At 43.6% G+C, this 18,691-nt stretch overlaps 2 protein-coding genes across 2 annotated transcripts in view; one reads left to right on the top strand and one right to left on the bottom strand.

Annotated features, from left to right (window-relative positions):
* The window catches only part of LOC120715431, a 133,913-nt gene that overhangs the window by 88,412 nt on the left and 26,810 nt on the right, over nt 1–18,691 (bottom strand). The window lies entirely within an intron of this gene.
* Nucleotides 847–18,691, top strand: part of LOC120715430 — a 69,104-nt gene continuing 51,259 nt past the window's right edge. Inside the window, exons 1-5 of the mRNA XM_040002438.1 lie at nt 847–973; nt 4,606–4,647; nt 5,326–5,592; nt 5,667–5,906; nt 6,002–6,226. Coding sequence (XP_039858372.1) covers nt 937–973; nt 4,606–4,647; nt 5,326–5,592; nt 5,667–5,906; nt 6,002–6,226 — 811 coding nt within the window. The 5' untranslated portion in view covers nt 847–936. The remainder of the gene's footprint in view (nt 974–4,605; nt 4,648–5,325; nt 5,593–5,666; nt 5,907–6,001; nt 6,227–18,691) is intronic.

Here is an 18,691-nt window from a genome sequence, read left to right as displayed (position 1 = left end):
GGTGCAATAAACATGAGGCCCACTAGTGATAACATTCATGCTGGTGACAGGAGTGATCTGCTATGACACCCTCATCAGCTTCCTCTTTATCAGCCCTGCAGTATTTTTAGCCTCTGCATCACTTCTTCTTCTTCCTGTGGTTTCCTGTTGATCTGAGGACAGCTGTCCTTATTCTAACTGTGAGTTTGGTCTCTGTGGGCTCTGCTGTAAAGGCTCGGTCGAGTTACAACAGCCACGTGGCTCCATCTAGCTGTTTATCATAGGAAAGTAAGAGTAATGTGTTTATGTCGCACTTTCACAGATAAAAATCACAATAAAACCAGAAATATAAATAAACTATGGAACAATGAAATAAAAACATAAACTAATTAATAAAAATATAAAATAAATAAGATATAAAATATAAAAAATATAAAATAAATAAGATATAAAATATAAAATATAAAACTAAGCAACATGAGCTGCTTTTATGTAAAGGACAAAGCAGGACATCTGAGCTGAGAGCAGAATGCAACGCCTCAGGTAGCTTTGTGCGTTACAGCTGTCGATACAGGCTCAGTTCAGTCAACACTCAGTGTCAGTGTGGGAACCAGTGGCTGGTTCGGTGATTTGGCTCCGATGCTGTATTTAAATAAATGACTCGGTTCACTTTATGTCTGGGCTGCATGTGTGGTTATATCATGTTACTTGGGCAGGAGTACCTGTGTCCTGTTCTTACCTCCACCTTGTTCTTTCTGTCTTGCTTCCATGTTTCCCTTGATAAACATACACATTTATATGTCTGTCTTTATCTTGATTCCAACACTGCAAAGAGCTTTTATTGTGAAGGGCCCAGGGAGGAGAAAGTCTTTATTTGTGTGCAGAGTAACGGATCTGTTTCTGAGAGCGGTCGGTGATGTCAGCTGTCAGTGAGGCTCAACGGGACTGCTGCAGAGGATGAAGAGGATGATGAAGATCATGCTCCTCTTAATCGGTAAGAAACACACACAGAGATGGGTGTGGCTTCATACAGAGTAAGTAGCGGGTGAGTCAAACGTCCTCTGCTGTTAAAAGCGCTCACGTTCATTATTCTGTCATCGAGCTCGTTCATGTGAAGCTCGTTCATGTGAAGCTCGTTCATGTGAAGCTCGTCCCCGAGGCCTCCATGCAGGGCGGGGCCCGCACTTTAAGTGTACACTGTGTATTAGGACACTCTGTCTAAAATGTACGTAATAAATACACTACACATAGAGTTAGACCTCACAGCACAAGCATACTGCCAACCTATCATGACTGTGTTGTACATACACATGTATAGTGGTTTTTTTAATTAGTGAAAACATCAAGAAGTCAGCAGCAAAAGGAGAACACACCACAGCCCACGCTCAAACAAGGAAGGTTTATTCCTCCAAAACATTTATTATTGAAATAGATGTAACATCCCCCCAAAAACAATCTCACACTGCAGCTACAGGAAGTTCCCACTGAGCCTCTTTAGATTTAACCAAAAACCCCGTAGGGGGCGGAGCCTCATACACAAACAGGAAGTAGAAACAATAGCCAGCCCTCCCCCTGACACACAGCCAGGGGTGCGGTCAGCTCAGTGCTGTAACTCCAGCTTTAACACTGACGGAGCTGAGACCTCCACCCATATCGCACACAGACACCACGCTGGAGTTCACTGAGCTCCTGAGACTCATCCCTCCACACCTGTGACCAGCTGCTGGTTGTGTACACCTGTGAGCACGGAGGTGTGTTTGTCTGGACTTCACTAATGTAGACCCTCATCTTAAACACTTAGTCTTTGTGTGCTTGTAAATCAACTCTCGTCTAGTGTTTTAGTCAAATCCACCCGAGTAGCTACGACAGAGTGATCCAGCCAAGAAATGGACTCTCTGCACTCGACTGAATGTGTCTTATCCTCGTTCTTCCCAAGGAAACTGAGCTCGGAAGACATGACTGTGTCCCCCACCAGAGCAGGGTGCCATCACCAACAGCTCGGGGAATTTAAATGTATGACAATCAACCAAACTTGCTTTATTGGTGGAAGTGCTGTGAGGATGAGCATTAATCTGTTAATATTTATCACAATAAAAGCTTTTTAGGCTCAACTATGAATGTAGTCTTTCACACTAAATGAATGATTAGGCAGCATTTTTATCTTTATATTGTTTTAGTGTACACTGAGGACTGTGGGAACATTGCAGTTTCATGTTCAAGTTTGATTTTTCCGATGTCGCAGATGCGTGTAAATATAGCTGACCAATCAACATGGTGGAGCATTTGATGGTTCTTCTCACAGAACGGCTCTCTGACATCAACTCCATTTTAGTTTTTTCCAACAGTGTGTTCAGAGAGGATGCATTTTCACCAAAACGCAGCAAATTCAGTGCATATATAGATTATACAGCAAATCTGGAATAAATCTCACTTCTCACATTTGAGATTTTGACATTTTAAACAGCTTAATGCAAAATGTGCCCAGTTAACTCCTCATCCAGAGAGTCCGGATGCTAATGTAAAACTTCCACGAGCCCTTAAATCCCTGCTATGAGCTTGTTGCATTGAGCGAGGCTGTGACTGAGAGGAAGGTTTTCCTGGCCTATGCTGGTGGCAACAGAGCGCACACAAGCAGCACAGGATTCAGTCCAAACCATTTATTGTTTGGTCATTCTGTGTGTGGTCAACAGGTTGTCTTGGAGGATGACCGGGGGGGTCGTCACCACCAACCTTATTGATTATGTCTGAGTTTAAAAGAAGGTTGTATGAAAAAAGACAAAAGTAACCTGCTCTGCCACCTGAGCTACAGCCACCCCAGTGGCACCATAAAATGACAGAATTCATCTCATTAAGTACTTTTACATCTAAACTAAGAACCGTTGAGGCCAAGTCCATGACATGCAACTATTTCATTTAGATTGATTGTCATTTTTACTGAATTTTTAAATTGAATTGAATTTTATTGAACTTTATCATATTTTATTGTATTTTTTTAGTTATCATGTATTTTTGCGTGTTCTTGCTGCCTCTGTTTAATTGTGTGTGTTTTGCCTCTGTGAGACACTTGCTGCTGCCTATCTTGGTCTCCCTTGAAAAAGAAGGTTTTAATCTCTATGGGATCTTCCTGGTTAAATAAAGGTTAATAACACTAATAATACATTTGAAAAAAAACTGACCAGACATTTCAGCCATGCACAGATTTTAGGAAAATAACTTCATAAATCCTGGTTGATTCTTTTTGCCTTATACAGACGACTGCGTGGACAAAGTGGGCTCAGGTTGCTCTGTTGGTCACACACTCTGCTGTACTCACATTTCTTTGCCTTTGGCCTAAGAAATGAATGGTATAGTGGCAGGACTACAGGGCTGTGCTGCTCACCTTGATGTTGTGATTTACAGCAACACTTGAAGACCATGCAGAGTGAATCAGAGCTGTGTCCAGCTCTGACATGAGATGCCTCACTGTGAGAAGTGCATGAAATGCAAATGCCAGTCAGTCCATGATCACCTATCAGGGTAAGGTTGGGAATATCAGCCCTGTGTGGGCCAAGTGTGCTCTTGATCATTTCCATCTCTACAATAGACCTGATGCAGTTCTTGGGCATGCTGGGTTTCTATCTGCACCTCTCACACATCTGCTCAGCTCTGCGATTAACTTCGACCTGAGGAAGCGACTTCTTCTGCTCCTCATGTGGTGAGGCCTTCCAGCTGCAGGTGCATGCTGGGGCTGTTTCTTTGTAGACTGGTGATGATGGAGTCGTTCATTCAATCATTCTGATGTTTTGTTTCCTTGGGACAGTAACTCTCATCATTTATACTGCTCATTGGTTAAGGAAGAAGTGCTGGCTTTAATATGGGCTGTGCAGCATTTTGAGGTGTACAGTCATCAAAGACTGGAGTGAGACAAAGCAGAAAACACAGAGTGATCCGTGGCCTGGAGATCAATGGCAGTCTGTTTTCTTTTCTATATGAAGCCGGGTCACATTCTCAGTAAGAGAGCTCACCAGGTCCCTCAGTGAGGTGTTTTCATCACTGAGTGTTTCCACCTGCTGCTGGCTGAACTCCCAAAGGGCTTTACAGTCATGGTGTAAAATCTCCTCCACAGCCTCACACTGAAGCTGGACAGTCACTTATAGATTGTGTTTGCCAGCTGACGATGTTGTACTAGGAGAGTCTACTGGGCGATTTCTTCTGGAGGGTGGCGTCTAGTTCTTGGACGGGGCTTTCTTCATAACTATCTCTCTGAAGCAGCAGTTGTTGGAGAGTATTCAAATTCTCCCGGCTGTCCTCCGAGGCGTTGGCTGATTAAGCACATGTGGTTAGTTATTCGTTAATGGTTTTGCTTAAAAAAAACTTGTTTAATTCTGAGCTACAGTTCTCCTCTGAGACTCCTCTGAGGCGTTGTGATACAGTATCACAACGCCTGCAGCATTTCCTCTCTCTGCGTCTCTCTGCTCACACTCAGCTCCCTCATAACTGTTCTAACTGTCATTAAGTTTTGTAATGACTGCAGTTACAGACGACTGTTTGGTCACACAGAGAAAGAAGCTCCTCACCTGTGCAGGTACACAAGGTGGTGGAGCCACTAACCTCTGACCTTTACTGACCTCTGACCTCCTGTTGCAGGTGTGTGTGTGCTGCTGCTGTCTGCACCGACTGTTTCTGCAGGTGAGGAGATGAAGTGAAAACAATCAGTGAGACTCCAACAAGAACACAAATACACTTACTGTGTGTGTGTGTGTGTGTGTGTGTGTGTGTGTGTGTGTGTCTGACAGTTCAACACTTACCTTTGTTCAGGTGATTCATTGGACTTGAAGAGCTTGAATTACAATAAATAAGCTCCTTCATATTCTAACATTTCTCTACAGTCAGACCTGATGAACCATTTCCTCAAACATTTGTAAATTAAAACTCTTGAAATGAATGTGTGATTAGCACAGACCGTTGTGTGCACTCTCTGCTGGTGCCGCTCTTCATCACCAGTGTGACAGAGTCCTGAACACAGCCTCAGTTTGCATGTTAGTCCTCCAAGTTCCATCTGAGCTTTACAGAAAACACACTTTGTTCCTCTGAAAGCCAAAGATCACAGCTGAGATAAGGGAGATTTTTCCTCTTTAAAGTGCTTCCATTAGTGATGCTGCTGATCCACACATCAAATCATCTGTAAGATCTGAATGTTGAAGACAAACACAAATATCTGTTTATTATGAGGCTAGAAGCTTGATGTAGACATAACAGTGTATAACATGTCAGCAGCATTTAACAGCCCTGCACACCAGCACTCTGCTTATATTAGACTTTAATCAACACATAGTTATGATTTCATCACCTCTGTGTGTCCTCCAGTGTCTCTGTCTGTCAGTCCAAACCTTCAGCAGGTCTTCAGAGGATCTTCAGTGGATCTGAGTTGTGTTGATGATGGACAGACAGCTGATGGATGGACAGTGAAGAGGACCAGAGGAGGACTCACTGAGGACTGTGGAGGCTTTGGGAGGCTTCTTGGTTCCTACTGTGTTGTGGATCTTTCTGCTCCCAGTGAGACCTTCTGGTGTGAGGACTCCTCTGGACAGCAGGGTGACAGAGTCTCCCTCAGTGTCCAATCAGACGATAAAGGTGAGATGTTCCAGCTGTGTCTCTGTCTCTGTGTGACTCTGCTCTCATTAACTCTGTTTGTCTCTGATGGTCAGATAAAGCTGTCATCCTGGAGATCCCTGCACTTCCTGTGAGGACAGGAAGTGATGTCATTCTGCGCTGCAGACAGAGGAATGGTGACACGGTCGCAGCTTATTTCTTCATTAAAGGGCGTCAACCTGATGAAGCTAAACTAGGGAACAATATCACTAACATCACGCAGGCTGATGAAGGTCTCTACTGGTGTATTACTGATCAGGGTGGAAAGTCTCCTCAGAGCTCTCTGAGGGTCAGAGGTCAGAACACTGACATCACTTCCTGTTTAAAAGCTGATGTAACATTGTGACCTGATAATAAACTGACTGAACCATCTTCATCATCTCTCCTGCAGATCCTCCCAAAATCATCCATCCTCCTCCTTCTCACTGTCCTCCTCCTCCAAGCACCTCCACAAACTTTGCTCCTCCTCTTACGTGTCCTCCCTCCCCTCCTCTCCCAGCATCCACCTGTCCTCCTCCTCCCTCTCTCCTGGTCCCAGTTGTAGCAGGTCTGGTCTCTGGGCTTCTCCTGGTTCTGGTTCTGGGTTTGTTTCTGTTCCTCTGCAGTAAACTTAAAGGTAGCTCTCACTCACCTGATGTGAGCAGGTGTAATCTGATTACTGTACTAACCTTCTGAGCCTAAGTAAATGAACTTACTGCGTCACCTCGGTCAGTAATGGTCCAAACATGTGTGTGTTTGAGTGATGCTGGTCAGTGACGCTTCAGTTTTACCTTTCAAAATAAAATGTGTTTGGGTTGGCTTTGACACATGAAGCTGCCACAGAACCAGAGTGCACCGAGCTCACAGCTCCGGGGTTCCAGTTTAACTGGTTTTCACGTTAACCGGTTAGATTTGTGTGCTCCAGATGTTGCATCTGCATCATTTTCACCGAACGGTCGTCTCGTTCCACCTGCTCTCGTGTCCTTGTGTTTCTCTAACATAAACATTTTCCTCAGGACACCAGCGATCAGCTCGACAGGCCCTCAGTTTACCTGCATACATGCTGCTCACCTGTCAGCTGTTTGACACCTGCTGCTGATTCAGCAAACACGCCCACGTTACCTGGTGATGGTCACAGGTGGCAGCTGCAGCTGGATATAACGCAATGACGGCGCAATGTTGTGCACAAGATAAGTAAATATAGCTTCCTGAGCTCAGAGCTGCTGCAGCTTGTGTTTCCCTCAGAGTGGCTGACCTGGGTTACAGATGACGGCTGGAAACAGAACACAGCACTTTATCAGCAGCTGATATCACAGCTTTGAAACCTCAGCTGAGTTCAGCTCTCAGTGGTTAAACACTGGACTGCATTCACTCAGGCTCTGTCTGTCGGTCACGTTTACGTCGCTGGTTTATTTACAACTGAGCAGATGGGTTTGGCTGAGGTTAAAGTTACGTTTCATAACTGCATCGTTTTACTAAGTTTAACGTCTCACATGTTAGACTGAACCATTCGCTTTTCTTATCTGCTGTTCATATGTGCTGGATTTTTTTTACTGTGAATTTTTAATTAAAACTAACATTAAAAATCTTTTTTACACCAGGAGGAAGGACAGAGCATTTTTATATTACAGTATAATTACAGTCGTCCAGCCTGGAAGTAATAAATGCATGAACTAGTTTTTCAGCGTCACTCTGAGACAGGATATTTCTAACTTTAGAGATGTTGCACAAATGGAAGAAAGCAGTCTTACATATTTGTTTAATATGTGCATTGAAGGACATGTCCTGGTCAAAAATGACTCCAAGGTTCCTCACAGCGTTACTGGAGGCCAAGGTAATGCCATCCAGAGTAAGAATCTGCTTAGATACCATATTTCTAAGCTTTTCAGGGCCGAGTACAATAACCTCAGTTTGATCTGAATTAAGAAGCAGAAAGTTAGCGTCCATCCAGCTCTTTGTGTCTTTAAGACATTCCTGCAGTTTAACTCATTGGTGTGTGTTATCTGGCTTCATGGACAGATAGAGCTGGGTGTCATCCAGCTCTTTGTGTCTTTAAGACGTTGTATTACATCCTCAAGTCCTCTCCCTTCCTCCTTCTCTTTCATCCAGTTTCTAAAACATTTTTTAATGTGAGGTTACAGGATGAGACAGCGTTGTTTATACTGATATGGTTGGTTGTGTTAAGATTGTTGGGGTGGAGGTGCCCGTTCACCTTCAGCTGCTCCGCCCCTCTCCCTGTCACCGTCTGCACACAGACACATCGTCCTGTGGACACATGAGCTGAGCTGCTCTGTCCTCTGTGTCCTCAGGAACAGGAGCCATGAAGAGGAGCGTCTGACTGCTGAAGAAACAGTCTGAGGAGGAGGAGCTGGTGATGAAGAGCAGCCTGTGTGTATACAGTATCTGTTGTTATTCAGCCCTGAGGAAGATGAGGATGCAGCTTTGCTTTGGCCTTCCTCTGCTAACAGCTAACAGCTAACTAACCTCAGCCAGATGTTCTGCAGCTGTTTGTCTAACATTAGACGTTTATAATGACCCCGAGCGTGTTTCTGCTGTGCTGATGGATCTCCACGGAGCATCCTGACTCTGTGTCACATGTTAGCTTCATGTGGGTCAAAGGTCAAAGCTGCTGACTGTCAGGAAGCTTCAGACATCATGAAACACCCCCTCTGACCTCAGAGCTCCAATCAGAGCAGGAAGGACCTGTAATGGAGGCCCTGAGGCCACACCCACACTTCCTGTCAGCTGCCTCCATCAGTATCATATGTATCCATATAATCCCCCTGAGGTCACTGATGTTGGTGCTGTATGAACCACATTAAATGTTTTTACTTATTAACATCTTGTGTCTCTGTCACACATACAGTATGTAATCATTTTCTCACACAGTTGTTCACATTTGTGTTGTGGGTTTGTTGTTACAGGTTACACAGCAGCTTGTTTCTTGTGTTTCTGCCCAGTTTGACCCATTCAGCAGACGTCAGCCTGTTTAAGGCTCTGATGTCTGTCCTGTGTGACTTACAGCAGGCATGACATGGTCTGATTTTCTCACCCAATAAAGGAATATTTCATACATCAGTCGACTCTTCATTCTATCAGACACAGTTATGTTCATGTTCACTGCTGTAATTGATGTTTTTAACGAACACCTTTTATTGCTTGTAATGCACAGACACACCAACAGAGGGCAGTAATATCTCTTCAACATACATTGTAAAATTACTATTACAACACTCCCACTTAATTTTACCATGGAGTTCACTTACTTGACTGCCATTGCTTATTTCTTTCAAAAAACAACATTATGCACCTATATCACGGTGTTACTAGAAAATAAACATTTTCTCTTTTGTTTTGAACTCACACAAAAAATGTACTGTGTCCATCTTAGACAAAACTATTATTCTTCATTACAGTTAAATGCTCACCATCTTAACATAAGCATAGTATAGGCATGTTAAGCATATGATAACCCTCTTAAATTGAACACAGTCCAATCTTCCCTCTGAGATACTCAAACTTTTGTCTAGGCAGCGGTTTGGTTAACATGTCAGCTTTCATGTTTTCTGTACAGCAGTACTTCATCTGGATTTGTCCATTTTGCACACATTCACGAATGTAGTGGTAACGAATGTCTATGTGCTTTGTTCTTGCATGATCGACTGGATTTTTTTGCGATTGCAACTGCTCCTTGATTGTCCTCCAGGATCACTGTTGCTGTGGTCTCCATTCCAAGCTCAGTTAGTAGTCGTCTTAACCAAACTCCTTCTTGTGCAGCTTGGCTCAAAGCAATATACTCAGCCTCTGCAGTTGAAAGTGCAACTGTTGCTTGTTTCTTGCTAAGTCAACTGACTGCACCTCCTGCAAGTAGAAAGATGTTTCCAGTTGTAGAACGTCGATCGTCCTGATCACCTGCCCAATCAGCATCTGAATACCCAACCAAGGTTCCTGTTTCTGTTCTTTGATATTTGAGCCCCAGGTTTAGAGTTCCTTTCAAATATCTCAGGATTCTTTTCACAGCTGTCAGGTGTGTAGTGTTTGGGTTTGTATTGAACCTTGACACCACACTCACTGCTTGTGCAATATCTGGTCGTGTGGCCATGGCAGCATACAATAAACTTCCAACCATTGACTGATACATGCTTGGGTTTACAGGTTGACTGACATCATCACTCTTTCTTAATTTGACATTTGTGTCAGCTGGAGTTGCTACTGGATTGGCACTGTCCATTCCATACTTTTGTAGTATGTTTTCAATATACTGCCTCTGATGAAGCATAACATGGTTTTTGTCCTTGTCTTGGACCACTGAGATGCCCAGAATGTAGGATAGCTCACCCATGTCCTTCATTTTGTAGTGTTTCTTCAGAGTGCCCTTTAAGTTCTTCATGCTCTCTGTTGATTCTGTAATCAAAATCAGATCATCAACATACACAGCCAATATTTCCAACTCCTGACCTGTTCTAACAAACACACACTGATCTGAAATACTCTGTGTAAAACCAATACTTTTCATGAACTCTGTAAAAGCTTTGCTCCAGCAACGTGAAGACTGCTTCAGTCCATATATTGACTTGTTTAGTTTGCACACTAGATGTTCCTGCCCAGGTTTGGTGTAACCCTCTGGCTGCTCCATGTAGATTTCCTCTTCCAGGTGTCCATTCAAGAATGCAGTCACAACATCCATTTGATGCACATTTAGATTGTTTTGCACAGCAAATGACAACAATGTACGAATTGAACCAAATCGTACAACTGGAGAGAATGTTTCATCATAGTCTGCACCATAAATCTGTGAATAGCCTTTGGCAACAAGTCTGCACTTGTATCTTTCCACTTGTCCGTCACTGTGATGCTTAACTTTAAAGACCCACTTTGATCCAACTGCTTTGCGATCCTTTGGTAGATCCACTAAATCCCATGTGCCATTTTCTAGCAGTGACTCATATTCCAAATCAGCTGCTTCTTTCCACTCCTTTGCATTTGGACTTGACATAGCCTCTTCCAGTGTATTTGGTTCTGTGACACAACAAATGTTTGCATAATGATCAACTGTAGCTGCATCAGCAAACTCCTCAAATCCATATCTCTTTGGAGGTCTTCTGATCCGCTGATCTCCTTTTGCTGCCTCACTGGCGACAGTCTCCTCAGTACTTGTTTGTCTTTCACCCGTGTTTAGTGTTACCTCATTCCCCAAACTGAGATCTTTTTCACTTTGTTTGCATTTAAACTCTGTTTCATTGAAGACCACATCTCGTCGAATCAGTATTTTTCCTTTTTCCTCATCCCACAGTCGGTAGCCTTTTGCATTGGTTGCATATCCCAGGAAACGAACTTTCACTGCCTTTTTGTCCAGCTTCTTTCTCTCTGTGTCTGGAACATGAGCATAAGCAACACAACCAAATACTTTCATATGGCTAATGTCTGGGTTTTTTTCATACCATCTCTGATAGGGTGTTTCGTTCTTTAAAGCAGATGTTGGGAGCCTATTCTGTATGTGAGCTGTAGTAGCAACAGCTTCTGCCCAGAATGTGTTTGGCAACTTTGCATGTGATAGCATGCTTCTAGCTGATTCCACTAGAGTTCTGTTTTTTCTCTCTGCAACACCATTTTGCTGTGGTGTGTGTGGTACAGTCATTTCATGGTGGATGCCTTGAGCTTTCAAATATTCTTGAAACTCTTTAGATGTGTATTCCCCACCATTGTCAGTTCTGAGTCTTATTACTCCCTGTCCACATTCATTTGAGAAGATTCTTTCAAACTCTTTGAACTTGCTCAGGACTTCCGTTTTTTCTCTTATGAAGTACACTTTACAACATCTGGAGTAGTCATCAATGAAAGTCACAAAGTACTTTTTTCCTCCTAGTGACTCAGTTTGAAAAGGACCACAAATGTCACTATGCACTAATTGCAACTTGCGTTTTGTTCATATTTCTCCCACTGATTTGTAAGGTTTTCTTGATAATTTGCCCTCAACACAAGCTTCACAAAAAATGTCCTCCTCTTCATTTGTAAAGCTAACTCCTTTTACCAAGTTTTTGACCTTTTTCAGATTTGTAGTGTGACCTAGACGCTGATGCCACATACTTGCTGGAACTGAAGCAGTTGACGCTTTAAACAGGTTGTGCAGTTTCCCTCAATATCCAGCTGATACAGTCCGTCAGATCTTTGTGTTCCCATTCCATGGAGAGCTCCATTCTTTCCTCTTATGTAGCAATGAGTCCTTTTGAACTTCACTGTGTTTCCCTTCTTGGCAGCAGCTCCCACTGAGAAAAGGTTCATTGATAATTTGGGAACATACAGCACGTCATACATTGTGACATCTTTTCCATTACTAACTCTGAATGACATTTTCATTGTTATGTTGCCCAGACCTAAAGCCTCAACTACTCTGCCATCACCGAGTTTCACTGTTTGTGGTTCTGAAAACTCTTGGTAGTTTTGTAGAGCTTCTTTATTCCATGTCATGTGTTTTGACGCTCCTGAATCAATTAACTATTCTTCTTGTTGTGCATCACTTTTACGTGACTCATTTACAACAAAAGCTCCCTCATATGAGTCCTCTTTGTCCTTATACACCACGCTTTTAGCCTTGTGGGCCTTGTATTTCTTTTTAATTCTTGGACAGTCACGCTTGATATGTCCTTCCTTCCCACATTTGTAACATCTCCATGAGTCGGAGCTGTTTGCTCCCACTGTTTTTGATCCACTCTGTTCATTTCTATGCATCTGAGATGACATCGTTGATACACTACTGGACACAGTGGTGTTGTCAGTAAGCACTCGCTTTTGTTCCTCATTTATAAAGGCTTGTTGAACAAACTGTAGTGTCAGACTGTCCATCTTTGTCTCCAAAGCAGTAACAACAGTTGCATAGCTGGGTGGCAAACTACCTAGAAGGGTGACAATTTGATCTTCTGTCATGGTCCTGAGTCTGAGGACTCAGTGTTTTGTGTTTCTTTATGCTTTTGTTCATTCCGAGTGTGTATTCTGTTGTGATTTTGCCATTTGTTAGGTTTCTGTTCTTTGCCTGCCTGCTCCCACTTCTCTGTGTTCCCTCTGTCTGGCCATGGTGTTAGTGTCTGCTCATGAGTCTGCCTGTCAAGTTCAGTGTCCTGTCTGGTTCTCTGTGTCTGTTAGTTTCCTGTTTTATTCTGAAGGTTCATGTCTGATGTGAGTATGTTCAGTTTACATTTCCCCTGTCCCGTCAGTTCTGATTTCTCCCAGCTGTGTTGCCCTCCTGTCTCTCATCCCCTGATTACTGGTGTGTGTATTTAAGCCCTGTGTGTTCTCCTGCCTGTTGCCGGTTCGTCTGTATTACTCAGTGTCAGTCTGTGTATCCACCGTGTCTTCTCCCTGCTGTTCATCGTCATCCTCCTCTGCTCGTTTTTCATTCAGGTTGGTGCTCTGTAGTTTAGTCGTTTCCCAGTTTAGTTTAGTTCGAGCCCCGTTTGCTGTTTGTTCACATTCTTTTGTGTTCAATAAATCACCTTCACTCCTCTACGACTGCCTGCGCTTGGATCCTCATTTATTCCACACAGCTCGCCTCGGCAGCCGTGACATCTTCCTCTTCAATTACAGAACCTATTGCCCCTAGCTGATCAGTAAGTTCCTTCATCCTCTTTAAATGATCATTGAGATGTTCTCCTTCCTTCATTTCACACCGGAAGTACTTCTTCTTCAGAAATAGCTTGTTAGCAACAGTATCTCTTTCAAACTGTGCTTTTAGCATCTCCCATGCTTCTTTGGGGGTCTTACAGTTTGTTATCAAGTACAATTGGGGTGTACTTACATTCAGTACCAGCACTGAAAATGCCTTTTCTTTCTTCCGTTCAAATTCAGCTCGCGCTTGGGCATTAGCATCCGCAGCTAACTGCTCCGTCTCCTGTACCATACCCCACAGTCCTTTTGCCTTCAACAGGTGCTCCAGTTGAAATTTCCACGTTGCCCAATTCTCCGGTCCACTCAGCTTGTCAATAAACAGTCTATCTTCCATTGTGAATCCCACAATTCTGTTTATGACTCCCAAAAGAAAACGTGTTAGCAGCTTCCCTTGGCGACCTCTGGGCCCATAACCTGATGTTTTTAACGAACACCTTTTATTGCTTGTAATGCACAGACACACCAACAGAGGGCAGTAATATCTCTTCAACATACATTGTAAAATTACTATTACAACAGTAATAACTAATCATGATTAATATGATAACTATAATATTGGCCATATTATATTTACATTACCACAGTGAGATGACTTTAGTCTCATGAACAACATCAGCTTATTGTTATTTACTAACTAATCTTAAATGACTGTTCAGAACAGACATGAAGCCCAACAATCATGTTTACAGTCTCGTGGTGAAAAAAGGCCCTAGAGCTGAAACCAAGGAGGAGGAGTGCAGATGCATAAAAATAGTGCAGGGCTGAGGAAGAGGAAGCTGTTAAAGACGTTACACAGAGTGAAACATCTGTGAGCAGAGATCAGCTTCATGGGTGGAGACACTCTGAGGTCTCTGAGCTCGTGGGTGGAGATCACACGTCTGCTAACTGACAGTTTGACTTTGTTATAGGAGGACTGGTGTGTGTGTGTGTGTGTGTGTGTGTGTGTGTGTGTGTATGTGTGTGTGTCTGTGTGTGTGTGTGTGTGTGTGTGTGTGTGTGATTGAGTTAGAGGACCATTATTGTGTAAATGGACAAATACAGTTTGACTCCACCATGACGCTGCTGATGAAACCTCCACCTTAGTTAAAGTGGGTGAACGGTCACAGATAGAGACAGGGTGGGGCTGAGTGTCAGTGATGTGGGTGGAGATAAAGCGAGCAGACCAGAGGCGTCCTCGCTGAGTCTCCTGTGAGACGAGCAGTTCAAGGATTCCAGATGTTCACCACTGGAAACTCCATCAGAGGCAAATTATTCAGCCCTGAGTCAACACTGTGTAGAAGCAGCTTTAGCTGCAGCTCCAGCTGCCAGTGTTTCAGGGTCTGTCTCCACCAGCTGTGCACAGCTACAGACTGAAATCTTTGCCCATTCTGGGCCTGAATAATTACACACACCCACTTTGTGGTTATTTATGTGTAAAAAATGTTTGGAGTCATGTATTTTTGTTCCACTTCTCACGTGTGCACCACTTTGTGTTGGTCTTTCACCTGGAATTCCACTACAACTGATTCATGTTTGTGTAATGTGACAAAATGTGGGAAAGTCCAAGGGGCCTATCACAGCAGGCAGGTGTGTATTTATATCCAGCCTGACATGAACAGCCAGTAGTTCAGGGTTCAAACATTCAGGAAAGTGTGAGACCTTCCACACTGACAGAAGATGCTGCACATGATTAAACTGTTGTTTGTTAAAGCCTCACAGATCTGAGAGCAGAGCTCAGTGGGTGCACGAGCCTTTATACATGAAGCGTTTCAGGTTCATTTAAATCAGTGTTTCTGTTTCCAGCAGAGCAAACATGATCCAGCTGTTTCACATGGATCTGTGTGGATGCAGCAGCACCTGTCTCTGTACATCAGGTGGGTCACATGACACCTGGACATTCACAGCATCGTCCCTCAACGGAGGGACCAAGTGTTTCTTTCTGCTTTAGAAAGCTGCTCTCTGTCCAGGAGCTGTTGTCACAGTACAAAAACAGGAAGTCACAGCTCTCTGCTCTGTGATTGGCTGCTTCTTATCTCAGCTTCCTGCAGAGGGTGGAGGTCTGCTGAAGTGTGACTTTCACTTCCTGTTTATTGTTGTTGTTCTTACAGCTCTCAGGCGATGCTGCAGCGCCCCCTGGTGACACAAACTCCTCCCTCTGTCTCAGAGGTCAGAGGTCAGCCTGCTGCTGAGGGTCTGCCTGTTCATGGACTTCCTGTCACAGACCCGGGTCTCAGCGTCAACGCTGGTTTCTGATTGGATGGTGTGGAAACCCAGCTTCCTCCAGCCGAGTGATGTGTGGATTCATCACTCTCTGTGGATGAGTGTAAGTCTGTGTGTGGGTCAGCTGCAGGACTTGTTTGACCTTTGACCCTGGCAGACAGAGCTGGTTACTGCTGTGTGACTGCTGCTGTCGCTCCACTTTTAACTTCACTTACAGTTTTTTCTGAATGCTTAAACCCTAACTGTGATTCTTACAGCACAATTTCTAAAACTATTAATACTTATAGCAAAACCACTCACTGAGTGTGCAAAACTAAAAGCACAAACACTGCTTTGCACTCAGTTTGCCATTTTGTAACACACACTTTGCAAACCTGTAGCTACAATCCACTGCACAACACTCTTTTTGCAGAACTGTAAACACAACTCACTGCTTTACACTCAATTTCCAAATGATCAACGCACTCCTAGCAAAACTATACACATTTATGGCCATTATTTACACTATTTTGCCAACTGTGTGGCACACTTTCACATGTGAAAACTTTCTTAGATAATTAGTTCACTTTGCTATCAGCCTAAGCACTATAATACAGGTAAGCTGTGTGTGCGGAGTACAATGGAGGGAGCAGAAAGAGTGAGAAGTAGAGGAGGCCGAGGAAGAGGACGTGGAGGTGAAGAAGTAGGACGAAGAGGACGACAAGGACAAGGAGGAACAAGAGGAGGACGAGGAGGGGGGAGAGGAAGATGAGGAGGGGGGAGAGGAAGGGTAAGAAGAGTAAGAAATAGAATTGCTGATGACATCAGAGCTACATAGTGGACCATGTAATCAACCGTGGAATGACCCTGAGGGAAGCTGGCCAACGGGTCCAGCCTAACTCGAGCTGCTACACTGTAGCAAGCATCATAAGGACATCTTGAAATGAGAATTGGTTAGTACAGTCACGTCGCACAAAGATTTGTAGCACTGCCATATGCCAATGAGAAACACACCAATATCATTGATGTAAAAATACTGAAGTTCTTACTTTACAGAATTGCTAGATGACCAGATGCTGGGGGCAGAGGAAGCATGTTCACTGCAGACCAAGTAACCCATATAGTCATTATGGCGATTGCAAATAATCCTATACTTGGAAATAAACACTTGTGTTTGTTTTGATGTGTTTGAATAAACACCAGTACTTGAAGTTTGGATCCCTCTATGCTTATGGATCTATGACAGAAGTATGAGCTCAGACTGACATGGCCTACCTTGTGCACAGAGAAAGCAAAACCCAGATGTGTTTTTCATTCATACCATCAGTGTGCAGTTGGTGCATTGTGTGCTTATTAATATGATGGCTTGTGTTAACTGTTGGATACAAAAACACCATTTTTACAAAGGTGTGAAGAGTTAATCTAGCTGTGTTTGCTTTTGCAAGAGAACTACAATGTTTTGATTATTGGGTGACAGGTTTTCTTATTTGTGTGAAGAGTTTTGCAAAATTAGCCAATAGTTACAAAAAATGTGCTTAAGCAATCAGAAAAAACTGTAAAAAACATGTCTTTATACTTGAATGCAAATATGATCCATCTCTGCTTCAGCTCGTCTTCAGTGTGCATAGATGTGTTCAGCACAGCAGAAGAGGAGTCTGCAGCCATCTGTCAAACCAGTCTGTGCTGGGACTCTTGTCCAAATGTGATGGAATTATGAAGTAGAGAAGTTTGATCCACTGTGTAAGATCATGTGGAAAGAGTCTGGCTTTGTTTTTCAGTAGGACAATAATCCCAAACTGTCACGGCCTGGGGATGTGGGGAAGCAGGACCCACAATGCAGGACTCTTGTGATGAAAAGGTGTCTTTATTTACAGTAAAGTAAAATAAAAGGTAAACAATAAATCCCTGCGCGCTCCCATCTCCCGTTTCATGTCCCCGCGTCCGTGCTCCGTATCTCTGTTCCCTGTGTACAACCTCGTTTCTGCAAATCCTCCTCGGAAACACACGAAGGCAGCCGTGAGCACCTCCAACTTCAAACAGATGCTGAGAAACTGATGGGAACGGTCCAGCGTCGAGGAGCGCTCAGCCACACCGAAGATGGCTGTAAGCTGGTGCTCAGCACACCCACAAACACACAGGCGCACTGGGATAACGTTCACTTATCACTGTGATGTTCAGCGTGTGCTTTACCCGACAGTGTTATAAACCTAAACCAGCTGTGCAGTCCATACGCCGGCTCTCTGTCAGCTCATATACAGACTGTTAAAAGGCTTTTATGAAGCATATAATGGCTCTGGGATCTACCTGTGTGTGGCTGCATAGAAACCAGTAATGAACTTCAGGTTCGTGGGACTCAGTGTGCCAGCAGTTCAAAGTGCAGGCCTGGGCTTTAAGGTGGAAATCCTGAGTCTGCCTCTTGGCTAAGTGGACAGTGTAGATATTACACTATACTTGTATTCACTGACTTCACTGTAGTCGCTTTGTTTGTGCTTTTTCATGTTTAGTCAGCATTGCATCAGTAAAGCTTCTTGATGATCATATCTGGTGTTGTTACTGACGTGGCAATCTGCTCTGGAACCTTTCAGGCTGCACTACACGCTGAGTAGACGAGCGTGCTGGGCCAGCGATCACTGCAGGACCTGCTCATCCATGGGAACCATGAAGCTCCTGCTGGCATGGTGATCTGTTGATGCCAAAGGAGTTTGAAACTGAAGTCACCGAGTCAGCAGAGTGTTGGCAGCTGTTATGCGCTGTAATATATGTGCTCTGCCACTTTGTGTGGTTACTAAGCTCTACCACTTAAATGGCAATAATAACAGCACTTACAGTGGATGGTAGAATAATGAAATGTTGCAGTCCTGACTTGTGACCCATTCTCTCTGCTATGTTTCTACAGGTAGACTGCATGGCTGCAGTGTTGCAGTGGGACTGAAAACACCTGAGTGTGAAGATGTTGTCCCTGTAGTGTGCTGAAGCTTGTTTATAATGACATATGCTGTTTGGATATCTGCACTTGTTGTCCTTACCGTTGGAAATAAACCTGTGCATTAAGGCCCTGCAGTCAGTGACAGTATGTCAGTGTTCACTATGTATCACTATACTTGAATCCATTTCATTTTCATTCATAGCCTCATATAGAGAATGGCATTTACACAGACGCACTGATGCAGGGCTTTCTGTTTCTATCAGTTCAGCTCCATCATTAGTCTTTACAAACGTTACAGACACACAGAACCAAAGTCCAGGTATGTGTGGTCCACAT

The sequence above is a fragment of the Simochromis diagramma genome, unplaced genomic scaffold (assembly GCF_900408965.1).
Source record: "Simochromis diagramma unplaced genomic scaffold, fSimDia1.1 OVJJ01000519.1, whole genome shotgun sequence".
NCBI lineage: Eukaryota > Metazoa > Chordata > Actinopteri > Cichliformes > Cichlidae > Simochromis > Simochromis diagramma.
The sequence above is the reverse complement of the archived record's forward strand: the minus strand, read 5'-3'. Positions and strand labels throughout refer to the sequence as shown.